This window comes from Bufo gargarizans, chromosome 1 (assembly GCF_014858855.1).
Source record: "Bufo gargarizans isolate SCDJY-AF-19 chromosome 1, ASM1485885v1, whole genome shotgun sequence".
Classification (NCBI taxonomy): Eukaryota; Metazoa; Chordata; class Amphibia; order Anura; family Bufonidae; genus Bufo; species Bufo gargarizans.
In genome coordinates, this window is record NC_058080.1 from 220,126,745 (window position 1) to 220,142,146 (window position 15,402).

At 40.7% G+C, this 15,402-nt stretch overlaps 1 protein-coding gene across 6 annotated transcripts in view; it reads left to right on the forward strand.

The window, feature by feature from the left end:
• CAMK2D (calcium/calmodulin dependent protein kinase II delta) overlaps window positions 1-15,402 on the forward strand; it is a 342,528-nt gene that overhangs the window by 177,782 nt on the left and 149,344 nt on the right. For all 6 annotated transcript variants that reach the window (XM_044301298.1, XM_044301306.1, XM_044301323.1 and 3 more), the window contains exon 6: window positions 9,079-9,151. In XM_044301298.1, the coding sequence (XP_044157233.1) occupies window positions 9,079-9,151 (73 nt within the window). The remainder of the gene's footprint in view (window positions 1-9,078; window positions 9,152-15,402) is intronic.

Genomic DNA, 15,402 nt, shown 5'->3' on the forward strand with positions numbered 1-15,402 from the left:
AAGAGCAGTGCATGCCCAGTCTGCCACTGGCACGCTCCCTGCCTTGACTGTCTCTACAACCGGCCTATTATTCCTGTCGGAGTTCGGCGCGAGAAGAAAAGTAAGAGCGCGTGTGATCCCCCAACGCGCTCTTACTTTTCTTCCCGCTCTGAACTCTGACAGGAATAATAAGCCGGTTGTAGAGACTGAGTCGGAGCAGGGAGCCTGGCAGGGGCAAACTGGGCATGCGCTGCTCTTATTAGGAAAAGCAGCGCATGTGCCATTAGAATAAAGCCACGGACGAGCTTTCTCTAAAGCTTCTCCATGTCGCGTGCAGCCATGGACGAACTGGCTGCATGCAGAGTGGGGCTGAGGGGGCGGGGCTCATTATAAAAACATTACCATAATTATTTTTTTTAACAAAGTATATTAGGAAACTTTTTTTTTTTTATATACCCTACCTCCCACTATATAGTGGAAAGTACTTATATAGTGGCCAACCCCTTTTAAGCAAGTTGAAGATTAAATGATCTCCAAAAGGAATAAAGTTAGATATGACACATTCCCTTTGTATAAACAAGGCAAAAACAATTATTTTCATCTTTTACATTTTCAAAATAACAAAAAAGGAAAAGAGCTTGAAGCAAGACTTTGAGCACCCTACATGATTAGTACCTAGTAGCACCCCCTTTGGCAAGTATCCCAGCTTGTAAGCACTCTTTGTAGCCAGCCAAGAGTCTTTCAATTCTTGTTTGAGGAATTTTTATCCATTCTTCCCTTCCAGTTCTGTGAGATTCCTGGGCCATCTTGCATGCACTGCTCTTTTGAGGTCTATCCACAGATTTGTAATGATGTCCAGATCAGGGGGCTATAAGGGCCTTGCTAATAAAAACTTCAGCTTGCCCCTTTTGAGGTAGTCTTGTTGATTTTGAGGTGTGTTTAGGATCATTATCCATTTTTAGAAGCCATCTCTCTTCAACGTCAGCTTTTTTTTAAGTTGGTGTAACTGTATGTTCGCTTCCAGAATTTGCTGGAATATCATTGAATCCATTCTTCCCTCTACCTGTGAAATGTTTACCGTGCAGTTGGCTGTAACACAACCCAAAAGCATGATTGATCTACCCCCATGTGTATTAGTTGGGGGTGTTCTTTTCTTTAACTTCTAGGCCCTTTTTTTCTCCAAACATACCTTTTGCTTATTGTGGCTAAAGAGTTTTATTTTAACCTCATTGGTCCATAGGACTTGTTTCCAGAATACATCAGGCTTGTTTAGATGTTCTTTTGAAAACTTGTGATGCAGAATTTTATGGTAAGCAAGAGAGATTTCCTTTTGATGACTCTTCCATGAAGGCAATATTTGTGCAGGTGTCGCTGAACAGTAGAACAATGTACCGCAACTCCAGAGTCTGCTGAATCTTCCTGAAGGTCTTTTGCAGTCAAGCAGAGGTTCTGATTTGCCTCTCTAGTAATCCAATGAGCAGCTGTCTTTGACATTTTTCTTGGTCTTCCAGACCTTCTCTTGACCTCCACTGTTCTTGTTCACTGACATTTCTTAATTATATTTCAAACTGAGAAAATTGCAACCTGAAACTACCTCAGAAGGTGCAAAGGTTTTACCATTGCCCTCACAGTCCCCAGATCTGAATATCTTTGAACATCTGTGGATAGACCTCAAAAGAGCAGTGCATGCAAGATGACCCGGGGATCTCACAGAACTGGAAGACTTTTGCAAGGAAGGATAGATGAAAATCCTTCAAACAAGAATTGAAAGACTCTTGACTGGCTACAAAAAGCAATTCCAAGTTGTGATATTTGCCAAAGGGGGTACTACCAGATAATAACCTTGCAGGTTTCCTTTTTTGTTATTTTGAAAATGTAAAAGATGAAAATAAAAAATTAGTTTTTGCTTAAAATACAAACAAACTGTTATCTTGGAGATTATTTCTCCTTGAACTTGCTAAACTGATTGTGACCAAGGGTGCCAAACCTTTTGCATGCCACTATACATGCAATAAAATATTGTCAATTTATTTCATGTCAATTGCACTTTCTGGTAGCAATCCCTCCCCCCATATCTAACGGTTTCCTGTTTATGGCCAAAATTCTGGTCCACTTTTTTTGCCGTTTTGTGGTGGCTTAACATGCTCAGTAGATTTCCCTGGCCCTCTTCCTCCTCTGAGACAGTATACTGATTTCATAGTGAAACAACCCAAACAGCTTTCATTCATTAATCCCTACTTCTAAATTTATAACAATACATAACTATATCTCTATAGAACCAAAAAGAACGCCTCAGTATACAAACTATAAGTCAGGGCATAGGTTTAGAAAGCATAAAATCCTACAATGTTATTAAAGAACAAATCACAAAAGAATGCCCAAAATATTCCAAAAATATCATTTATTTAATTGTAATACACATGTCATGATTTATAAAATACTAGAAATAGCAAGAAATGAAGAACCAGCAGAAAAACGGATGCCACAAATCCACTGGCCTATGCTGCTGTTACCCACCAAAAGATGGAAAACATGTCAGGTATGCTGATGGTGTATATCAAGGTGATTCCACATGAAGTAGCACTAAAAATGCTGCTACTACGGAGTAAAAAACATATGGTCATCACCCTGGTACATAACCACCAAACAGGGCTCAACTCAAAATACAATTAAGGAAAAATAAAGCAGACGCTAGAATCTAGCAATAGAGGGAGAGGTTAAACCCTTAAAGGATAATAATACACAGAACCTTATAATAAAGGATATAGAGGAGCACAGCAAATAACTACTGATAGAAATCAAAGCATACCACAGGACATGATGGGGGGGTGAAAACAGCAGGCACAAGTCAGGATAAGAACCTCGAAGCGTGTTTCGCCTCAGCTTTGTCATATTTAATAAATCATGACGTGTATTAGAATTAAATTATATTTTTGGAATATTTTGGGCATTCTTTTGTTTGTTCTTTAACAACATTGTAGGTTTTTATAACTATATCTCTGCCTAGATAACAGAGAAGAAAATTATTGTGGGGGCATTAAAGGGAACCTATCACCGGGATTTTGTGTATAGAGCTGAGGACATGGGTTGCTAGATGGCCGCTAGCACATCCACAATAACCAGTCCCCATAGCTCTCTGTGCTTTTATTGTGTAAAAAACTGATTTGATACATATGCAAATTAACCTTAGATGAGTCCTGTACCTAAGAAGAGTCCAGCGTGAAGGAGCTCAGAATCTCCTCCTTGCTCCCCGACGTCAGAAAGCTAGAGCGCCGTAATCTCGCGATGCGCAGTTCGTTCCCTGAGGCTGATGTCCGCACAGGGAAGGAACACTATGACGACACTGCGCATGCGCTAGCCCGCGAGATTACGGCACTCTGGCTTTCTGACGTCGGGGAGCAAGGAGGAGATTCTGAGGATGCGGGGCGGTGCTGGGCTCCTTCACGCTGGACTCATCTCACATACAGGACACATCTCGGTAATTTGCATATGGATCAAATCAGTTTTTTTCTTTTTTACACAATAAAAGCACACAGAGCTATGGGGACTGGGTATTGCAGATGTGCTAGCGGCCATCTAGCAACCCATGTCCTCAGCTCTATACACAAAATCCCGGTGACAGGTTCCCTTTAAATGCCTTATGTATCTCTGGGGCTTTATGTAAGGGACTATTTTGTATGCAAGGAAGAAATAGGTTGAGAAGAGTTAATTGCAGTGCATCCTTTGAGATTTAGGTGTTTGATTGTCTTGTGAGCTGCTGTCGCCCACAAAAAGGGAAGAAAATCCTCCAAATAGACATATATTTGCGCAAAATAAGAGTTTTCATATTGTGGGATAACTCCTTTAATTGTAGAAGTCTTACTTGTATAACACGACCAGAGCCTGGAATCCCAATAGTTTAATCTGCTAGTAATATGAAGGTCACGTCTCTGAATAATTCCAAACTGTTGTATCTTCACAGTGGTGCCACAATGTAGGCAGTGAGCACAGGCACAGAATTCCCACAAAATTGCTTTTATTGTTGTGCCCACTGCAGATAATGACCCTTTCTACTTAATTGTGCTAGCTACATAGCATTAACTATAAAATGAGTAGTTACTGCCATAAATTTGTAGGTAAAAAAAGACATGACCCCCTTTGCCATGGTTTCAATGTGCATACTGCTCATGGTTACAGTACATGAATGTGGCAAGTCTGCATACAGCCCCGCAGCAGTTTAGTTCAAACTCATGGTGGTAATGTGGACAGAAAAATCCCCTGTGTGCAAATACCATGTGCCAGAAATCACGACCTATCTCACAGATTTCTGGACACCTGGTTCTTAAGGGACGTACATATTCCTCTGTAGTGTTAGCACTAAGTGGAGTTATTGGAGGTTCAGTCTGCCATAAATATTGGTTTAGTTGAGATTTCCATCCCCTCTTGGTAACATTTGAATCATTTACCCAAGAGAACCCTCTAATTACTACATGTAGGAGAAGGTGCTGGAACAGAAAGCTTTTATTACATTTATTGACTATGGATGCGTTTTGTAGAATAGAGATTTTTGTATAAGATCACATGCTGACCCAATGTTCTGGGGCAACCTTTTGAAGGAAATAGTTATTAGAAATATTGATTCGCGTCTACAGATTTATTGTCCTATTTGAAGACATGGAGCGGAGCTATTTATTCATAAGCCTCTTCTCTATTAGGCTGGTCCTCCTCTGCTTTCACAAGAATAATGTTGACTGTGCTCATGTGCAATCATTCTGCAGACTTCAATGCCTGTCAGATGAGCACTGGTTCATTTATTAAACTGCATTTTTATGGGGGATATTTATCTAATATGCCATGTTAATTCATTTGCATATTCAGAAGGAAAAAAATGCCCTGCACTAATAATGATAAAAAGAACAGTCCTCCTATCCTAGAGCACGTTGTCACATCTATTAGGATTTGCAAATATAATAGGCAAGGTGCATTTCTTAGCCCACACAGTCCCCCCAAACCTAATAAATATCCTCAGGCCGGCCCACTCTATAACATTCTGCTGATAGGTAGAAGAGTCACCAAAAAATGCAGGTCGTTTAATTCAAAGATCATATTCTCAGCAGCAGATCTCCCTTAAAGGGAACCTGTCATCAACTTTATGCTGTCCATACTAACGGCAGAATAAAGTAGACCCAAATGAATTGATTTCAGTGGTCTGTTGTTTCTAAGTTATTAAGTGGTTACCAAGAACCAACATTACAAACCTTGCAGACTAGGCCTGGAAAAGAGTCCTGGCCACCTGAGAAGAGTCATGGTTATTCATGAATTCCTGCTCTCCTGCCCACCTGCTGGTGACTGACAGGCTTCTAGCCTAGTTTTCTCCCTTTCTCTCTAGGAGAGAACTGCCAATCATCAGCAGATGGGTGAGAGAGTAGGAGATTAGGAATAACCAGGACTCTTCTCGGGTAGATTTGATTCTTGTCAAGGCTTGTGCTGCAATGATTATGATGCTGGTTCTCGGCAACCACTTTTAGCTCATGAGTGACACACTGCTGAAATCAGCATTTCTGTCACTGTTTTATGTGGCCCTAAGTGAGGTCAGCATATATACTCAAGGGTAGCTAGCCACATACCGAGTATATTGCTTATACAGGTCCTTCTAAAAAAATTAGCATATTGTGATAAAGTTCATTATTTTCTGTAATGTACTGATAAACATTAGACTTTCATATATTTTTGATTCATTACACACAACTGAAGTAGTTCAAGTCTTTTTATTGTTTTAATATTGATGATTTTGGCATACAGCTCATGAAAACCCAAAATTCCTATCTAAAAAAATTTGCATATCAGGAAAAGGTTCTCTAAACGAGCTATTAACCTAATCATCTGAATCAACTAATTAACTCTAAACACCTGCAAAAGATTCCCGAGGCTTTTAAAAACTCCCAGCCTGGTTCATTACTCAAAACCGCAATCATGGGTAAGACTGCCGACCTGACTGCTGTCCAGAAAGCCATCATTGACACCCTCAAGCAAGAGGGTAAGACACAGAAAGAACTTTCTGAACGAATAGGCTGTTCCCAGAGTGCTGTATCAAGGCACCTCAGTGGGAAGTCTGTGGGAAGGAAAAAGTGTGGCAGAAAACGCTGCACAACTAGAAGAGGTGACCGGACCCTGAGGAAGATTGTGGAGAAGGACCGATTCCAGACCTTGGGGGACCTGCGGAAGCAGTGGACTGAGTCTGGAAAAGAAACATCCAGAGCCACAGTGTCCAGGCGTGTGCAGGAAATGGGCTACAGGTGCCGCATTCCCCAGGTCAAGCCACTTTTGAACCAGAAACAGCGGCAGAAGCGCCTGACCTGGGCTACAGAGAAGCAGCACTGGACTGTTGCTCAGTGGTCCAAAGTACTTTTTTCGGATGAAAGCAAATTTTGCATGTCATTCGGAAATCAAGGTGCCAGAGTCTGGAGGAAGACTGGGGAGAGGGAAATGCCAAAATGCCTGAAGTCCAGTGTCAAGTACCCACAGTCAGTGATGGTCTGGGGTGCCATGTCAGCTGCTGGTGTTGGTCCACTGTGTTTTATCAAGGGCAGGGTCAATGCAGCTAGCTATCAGGAGATTTTGGAGCACTTCATGCTTCCATCTGCTGAAAATCTTTATGGAGATGAAGATTTCATTTTTCAGCACGACCTGGCACCTGCTCACAGTGCCAAAACCACTGGTAAATGGTTTACTGACCATGGTATTACTGTGCTCAATTGGCCTGCCAACTCTCCTGACCTGAACCCCATAGAGAATCTGTGGGATATTGGGAAGAGAAAGTTGAGAGACACAAGACCCAACACTCTGGATGAGCTTAAGGCCGTTATCGAAGCATCCTGGGCCTCCATAACACCTCAGCAGTGCCACAGGCTGATTGCCTCCATGCCACGCCGCATTGAAGCAGTCATTTCTGCAAAAGGATTCCCGACCAAGTATTGAGTGCATAACTGAACATAATTATTTGAAGGTTGACTTTTTTTGTATTAAAAACACTTTTCTTTTATTGGTCGGATGAAATATGCTAATTTTTTTAGATAGGAATTTGGGGTTTTCATGAGCTGTATGCCAAAATCATCAATATTAAAACAATAAAAGGCTTGAACTACTTCAGTTGGTGTGTAATGAATCTAAAATATATGAAAGTCTAATGTTTATCAGTACATTACAGAAAATAATGAACTTTATCACAATATGCTAATTTTTTGAGAAGGGCCTGTATATACATATACACAGGTGAAACTCGAAAAATTAGAATATCGTGCAAAAGTTCATTTATTTCAGTAATGCAACTTAAAATTAGAATATTGTGAAAAGGTTTAATATTCTAGGCTCAAAGTGTCACACTCTAGTCAGCCAATTAACCCATACCCCCTGAGCAAAGGGGACCTGAGATTGTGACTTTGGGGTTTCATAAGCTGTAAGACATAATCATCCAAATTATAACAAATAACGGCTTGAAATATCTCGCTTTGCATGTAATGAGTCTGTCTCATATGGTAGTTTCACCTTTTTAATTTGCATTACTGAAATAAATTAACTTTGCACAATATTCAAATTTTTTCAGTTTCACGTGTGTAATATATATCTCTATCTACATCTATGTTAGTCCCATGTTCATATGTGCCCGCATTGCTGATAAAAATGGTTTTAATATATGCAAATGAACCTCTAGGAGCAACGGGGGTGTTGACCTTACACCTAAAGATTCAGCTCTCTCTACAACTGCCAAATCCACTTTGCACTTTGACAGGACCAGGCGTGATGACATTTTCACTGTCTGGCTCTGTCAATCAAAGTGCAGGGGGTGCAGCATTTGCAGAGAGAGCTGAGCCTCTAGGTGTAACGGCAACGCCCCCATTGCTCCTAGATGCTTTGCATATATTAAAACTTAATTTTTCTCAGCAGTGCGGGCACATATGTACATGGGACCAACACAGAGGCCTTCAGCTGCCAAGTGCACATGGAACAGGTCAGCGAGTTTCATAGGTACAAATCTGCTGACAGCTGCCCTTTAAGCTAATGGACATTCCTTTATTTTGGTGTTATATGGAAGTCATTCAGGGCCAAAAGCCTTCCTTCATCAGTGTCAGCAGTGCTAGAGGTGGAGTCAGTCCTGATCAGGAGACCCCAAGCCTTGTCCACATTTCCGTGTCTGTTTCACATTTAAAAAAAAAAAGTGTCTGTGTTTCATCAGTGAAGGATCCGTGTTTGGTTCGTGTGTCCATTTTTACCTTCTGTGTGTCATCCATAAATCACAGACACTGCTCAGCTGAAAATTAATTTCCAGAGCATCGCCTATCAGTCTTCAGTGAAAAACGGACTAAACACGGATGCCATCCATGTTGTGTCATAAATTTTCACGGACCCATAGACTTCAATGGCCGTGTTTGGTCCGCATCATGGACTAAAGTAGTGCACTTCTCCGTGTTTTTTTACAGACACATTTAAATCAATGAGTATGTGTGTTCATTGAAGCTACGTGGAAAATGCGGACAGGACACGTCATTGAAAAACGGAAATGTGGACGAGGCCTCACTCAGTTTTTCAGTTTATCATTGGGTATTTAAGAGGCTAACTTTCATGGTTTGTCTGAATATGGTATTTTTGGGCCTCAGCTTGTTACACTGTATACTTTCTCACTTTTGATTTTTTTTTTTCTAACTCCAAAAATAATTCCTTTTTTCCTTGCCATTTTAGAATTCACATTTCCATAACCCTACTGTGTTCAGTGCCTGTGCTAACTGTGATAAAGAAAATTTCTAAATGGAAAAATCACTGCTGCTTTGAAAATGTACATATTATTTTGAAGTTGCCTGTTCTGTAACATGGAATATGAATGTTCTTGTTTCTTCCCTTCTTTGATTCCATGTACGAATAATAAGTACATTTTCATGTCCCCTAACCCCCCTTCCCCGCTCACACATAAGTGTTATTCCTTTTGTAATGTGCGCACATTCTGTCTGAATTTAACCTTGTCAAATCTGGATTGATGCAAATGTCTGTCGTTTTCTGTTTTGTTTATTGTGTTACTATTTGCCTTTAAATTGTTCTCCCTTCCATTGTACCCTTGTATTTTCACAGTCATTGTATACAGCAGATTCTAGAAAGTGTAAATCATTGTCATCTTAATGGCATAGTTCACAGAGACCTAAAGGTCAGTATCTGATGCTTACAAGTTGCCTAATACTGTTGCAAAGGTGGGATTGACTGAAGTGTACCTTCGTGATGACTCTTCTGAAGTAAAACGATATGCATGGTGCCTGCACGCTTCATATGCATCATGGCTTCCAAGGCACACGTGTTAAATGTGGTTGTGGTCAGAAGTTGACATGTCTTAGATATCCCAAGTTCAGATGTACAGGATATAAAGAGGTTTGGGCTTGCCATGATGATTTATGCAGTCTGCAGATTTCACCCCACTTCTGTCCTCAGACATTGGGTTATACTTACAATCTCAACTGGCTACAAATTCTTCATTGGATGCATAATTCTGTATTCGTTTAATTGTATACATTTTAGAAAAGATAAAATGTTGCTAAATCATAGATTAAAAAAATAATCGTACCAGTTTGCTGCCCGATATCTGGTGGTAGTTCAACCTCCATTGGCATGGATACCTACCAGTTGTTTCTGGTTGTAAGTTATGACCCAGTCTTCCTGACGGTATACAGACAGTGGGTGTAAGCTTGGAACTAACACACACCTCCTGGTGTTTGCATGCAGTCATTGCATTCAGCAGATCCTGGAGGCTGTACTTCACTGCCATCAGATGGGTGTTGTCCATCGAGATCTAAAGGTAAGTGGCTTCTTCAGAAGAAATGATGCGTATGCTGTCTGGCTCTAATCCTGCATGTATTGCCTAATAACGCTGGCAGACAAGCTTTTTCTTGTATGCTAAATTTAAATTAAGCATTTGCTTTATGAATATCTGTAAATGTAATCTATATGTGGTGGTATTTGTAATTTGTTATTAAAGTAGCCATGTGCGAAGAACTAGCCTTGTGTTAATCTGTTGGGATTTAAACAGGCTTTACAATGTAATTTAATTATCTGGAATTCTCATTTCTAACACACCACAGATGGGTACAGCTACTCAAAATTTAATCAGAATTTTTACTAGAATATAGAGAATGCATTATCCTAGCTAGCAATACACAAAAGTCATTGTTAAATTTAACCTTTTAAATAGTGTAAAAAACAAAAAAAATTGCTCACGACGGGCCATCAGTCGCCATCTTGATTGAAGATCTCGGCCAAAATTCTATGTGTGGTGACGTATGACATCACTACGCCGGCCGGATCTTCAAGCAAGATGTGAGCAAATGAAGGCAGTAAGTTTAATTTCTTTTTTTTTTTACGTTAACTTGACACTGTTTTTACACTCAGATGCCGCGATCATGTATAAACGTGGCATCTGCGGGGTACAATGATGGAGAGTAGCGCTATCGCAGCTCCCTGTCATTGCACCCGCTACTTAGAAACTTAGAAAAAAAAAATATGTGCTTCGTCACAAAGTGAATAAAAAAAAAAAGTGAATAAGCCGAATCGAACTTTTCAATATTTGCTCATCTCTAACTATAAACTACGGATTAAATTCTATACACTTCTGCTCTAGTCTCTTATGTTGACAGTGGCCAAATTCCAAAGAGTTATTCAATAATAAAATAAAAAAAGGCTACTTTCACACTCTCGTTTTGGCTTTCCGTTTGTGAGATCCGTTCAGGGCTCTCACAAGTGGTCCAAAACGGATCAGTTTTGCCCTAATGCATTCTGAATGGAAAAGGATCCTATAAGAAAGCATCAGTTTGCCTCCGATCAGTCTCCATTCTGCTCTGGAGGCGGACACCAAAACGCTGCCTGCTTGACAAAACTGAGCCAAACGTATCCGTCCTGGCACACAATGTAAGTCAATGGGGATTGGTCCGTTTTTTTCTGACACAATAGAAAACGTATCGGTCTCCCAATGGAGTTCATGATGGATCCGTCTTGGCTATGTTACAGATGATACAAATGGATCCGTTCATGACGGATGAATGCGGTTGTATTTTTACGGATCCGCCCAAAACAAGAGTGTGAAAGTATCGTAAGTCTATAGTTTGTACTGTAAGTAGCAATGTACCGTATTTTTCGCCCTATAAGACGAACCGGCCCATAAAATGCACCTAGGTTTTAGAGAAGGACAATAAGAAAAAAATATTTTTCATTAGACCTCAGGTCAGACCACCAATCAGACCCCCAATGTTAATCAGACATCAGCTAACAGCCCCAATCAGATCCCCAACAAGACCTTAGATCAGACCCCCAATCAGACCTCAGCTCAGACCCCAATGTGAATGGCCCCTAATCAGACCTCAGATAAGAGCCACATTGCCTCTCATATTAGCCCCCATTTCCTCTCATATTAGCCCCCATTGCCTCAGATCACCCCCCAGCAGCCCCATATCGCCTTAGATTACCCCCTCCCAAGCCACATATTGCCTCAGATTACCTCCCCAGCAGCCCCATATTGCCTCATGTTTTCTAAAATAAAAAAAAACACCTCTCCTGCTCCTGGACGCCGCCACTACTCACCGCCCGCGATCTTCTTCCTCCTGCTCATTAGTAATCACCCCATAAGACGGGGGGGGGGGTCTCTTATGGGGTCAAAAATACAGTACCACAGGAAACATCTAAAGGCAAAAAATGTAAAAAAAATGGCTAAAGTGAAGGGATAAGTTGACTTCCTTTTGAGTTAATAGGCAAGTGAAAACAATGACACTAATTCAGTGCCGCAAGAGTGTCATAAAATCCCAACAGTAGCAAAGCTTTAGCATACTAGAGTCAATAAAGCGCAGGCAGCTTGCCCTTAGGGGCAATGACATTCATATTTCAGAGGCATGCTAGCAGGACACCACCGCTATCCACTGGCCAGGAAGAGGACAGACAAAAAAGAAACTAGCAGTGAGTGATAGAGTGGATTAATGGCTATCCTAATGTTTCAAGCAGTTTAGGAGTAATAAATTAGGAACGCAGATCATTAATCCTCACAGCCCCGATTCAGTCTCCATTTCAGATGATCACATAGCATGCAGACCTTTTTTTTCCTTTAACATACTCTATGAACTTAAAGGTGTTATCTGACATGCCGCACAACCCCATGCTCACATGCATACATTCGGCAAGTGATCCCATCCTGGGATTAAAAACCACAGCTCATTCTTATGTCTGAATCTCTCTCTAAAATGCTAGCGAGAGATTCAGACTCACACGTACGCTGTTTGTTCCCAAGGCTGGGATCATGTCCCAAATGTATGGCACATGATCCCGGAAGTGCCGGTCACACGGGAGCATGCAGCATCTTGGCTAACTCACTTGGAATTTTTCATAACCCAAGCTAAGACCTCTTTCACAAGCGAGTGAATTGTGGACGTGTGCTGTCCATGGTTTCCTTAGACTTTAACGCTAGTAGATTTCTACAGACCGTGAGTCTGTGGTGACGCTATAGAAGCATGTCCTATTTTTGTCCATGATTACGAAATCCTTAAGCACGTTATAGTCTATAGATCCATTCAAACCACAGACACAACACAGATGCTATCTGTGTTTGGTCCATGGTTTTCACAAATCATGGCTAGAAGATGATCTGGAAACCATTTTTCAGTCGGTGGAATACGGATGACATACAGAGGACAAAAATCAGACACACGGATTCTTCACAGATGAACCACTGACTAGCTTGTCACGGAAATTGTCATGGACATGGACCTGTGAAAGAGGCCTAAATGTTAGTGTGGATTCACTTGTAGTGTAATTTTTACACCACTAAAAATCTGATGTAATAGCCTTCCTGAGGATTTTGCCTTCTGCACTGCAAAGGGTGATTCCACAACAAAGCCACATCTAGAACTGCACGTAAGACATTTGTCCATGGTCTAAAATTACTCTGTGTGAATACACATTTGGTAACTTCTCAGAAGTCTTACTAAAGCAAGCATCACAGGAAGCATTGGCTTTGGTTTTGCCTTCCTGGATGGAAGGATTTTTTTTCAGTAGGATCTGGGTGACTGAACTTTTGGGGCTTTTTGCCAGTTACAGTAGCGTTTTCCACAGCCACTATGTGAATCAAGGCCAGGATTAACCCGGCAACATGTTTTACTAGTCATTCAAAATTAAAGCACAACTTGGCCTTTTATGTAGATCTTTTAGGAAATACTTTATACCAGGTTTATGGAGATTTTTTAAGGACTTATTCACTTTTAAGATGTTGAAAATCTGTCCTCGGGATAAGTCATCAATATCAGGTGATTGGTGGTCTGGCACATTTATCGATTAGCTGTTTGCGGCAGCTGCTGGCGCCAGAAACCTAATGGTAGACAAAGTCAGAAGCAAAAAACATAGTTTGTATTGGCCATTCTAGTTTAATGCAGCTGAGCTCCCATTCAAGCTACTACAAACATCTGATAAGTAGGGTTGCCAGTTGTCAGACCCCCACATATTTAATACTGATGACTTTTCCAGAGGATGGGTAATCAGTATCTAAAAGGTGCACAACCCCTTTAAGTGTAAAATTCAGGAATATCTAAAGTACAGCCTCGAACGCAGACAAACTTATTTTCTTTCCATGTCCATTCTGTTTTTTTTTTTTTTGTTTTTTTTTTTGCGCAGACCGTATGCGGAACCATTCATTTGAATGGGTCCGCAAAAAACGGAAGGTACTCCGTGTGCATTCAGTTTCCGTATGTCCGTATTTCTGTTCCACAAAAAAAATTGAACATCTCCTATTATTGTCCGTAATGCGGACAAGGATAGTACTGTTTTATTAGGTGCCAGCTGTTCCATTCTGCAAAATACGGAATTCACACAGAAGTCATCCGGATTTTTTGTGGATCCGTTTTTGCGTAACACAAAATGCATACGGTTGTGTGCATAAGACCATATTCTACCTTGTGCAGACTTTGACAACTGGCAGCTCACCTTTTAACCAGAAGCCCTAGTCTAACATACTAACTCTAGAGAATATAACAATAGTTGTCCAAGCAATCCCGCAGGACGTGTTACTGCAAGTGGGCACGGACTGCCATGGCGAAGAGCATGTGTATAGGAATGTCTGCAGGCACTACTAGGGCTTGTTCACATCTGTGTCAGAAGCTAAGTTAAAGGTCTCCCATTCTGCCAAAAAGGACCAACAACCATGTCCAACAAGGCAGACTTTTTTTTTCCACTAACCTATTGGACTCGCGAATGGTAAATGTGGTCAGTTGGGTCTGTTCAGCACTTCTGTTATATTTATTGTTCTACACCTCTAATGGGACAGAACAGAAATGGCTAATGCTGATGTGAACATGCCCTGACATTTTCATACAAGACCTTGCAGGGTAAAAGACCACAGGAATCTTTGCCTCTGTTCCACACCCAGTTTGCAGCAAATGCTGCCTACAGTACAACCTAGTGGGATGGAGTGCAGCTTCCCTTCACGATATGCACATACAATAAATAGCTTGTTTCACTGAATTAAATAGAAAATGGGTAAAGTAGTGTATTTTGGTGGCATAAAGGATTTCTAAATATAGGCTACATTATGCCGTAGGCTCATTTCGAAGGTATTGTGGCTCCACAGTGCATTCAGTGGTTTTCAGATAAATCAGATAATGCATACTTGTTTCTCCTCTTGAAATGTTCCTAATACCACACATAATTTGCCAGTTTAAAAATAGAATACCAGCTTGTGCATAAATAGCAGTGAAGAGGAAAAAAATCTCTGTGCATTCACTGTGCCTTGCATTTATGAGCCTTCTTCAAATATTGGTTACATTCATTAACTTGCTGTACTGTCTGCAAAAAGTCCTGTCCTGCCCTTGTTATAAAATTTGGCATTTAAATTCTTCTGCAAGTCCGCCTAATTCCAGGCCTCCGGTCATTTAGAAAGGCAGCAAATGCTCATCTCCATTTAAATCAAAAGATGTTAAGCAGAGATGAAATGCTTTAAACACAGCACAAAATAAGCGTGCCACCGCTTTAAGGGACCGTAGTTATTGATCAGATAATTGGTAATTGTATTACATATTTAACTGTCCAATGACAAAATGAAAACTACAGACCAACATTTTATTACAGTATAATGTCATTCTAGAGTAGGATGGGTTTTACTTAAAGAATAGAAAAAAGGCGGTTATATGATTGGGAGTTTTGCATCACTGAAAAAAATTCACAGTTTACATGGGGTTAGAGATAAAACAAAATCAAACAAAGGAGTCAAAAATATTAGACTTGGTCATTTATTTGTTGAGAAAAATGGTTAAATGTCACATGTCTGAGTGGCAAAAGTGTGTGAACCATTGCTTTCAATATCTAGTGTGACCCCATTGTGCAGCAATAACTGCAACTAAACTTTTCAGGTAATTGTTATAGTCCTGCACATTGGCTTGG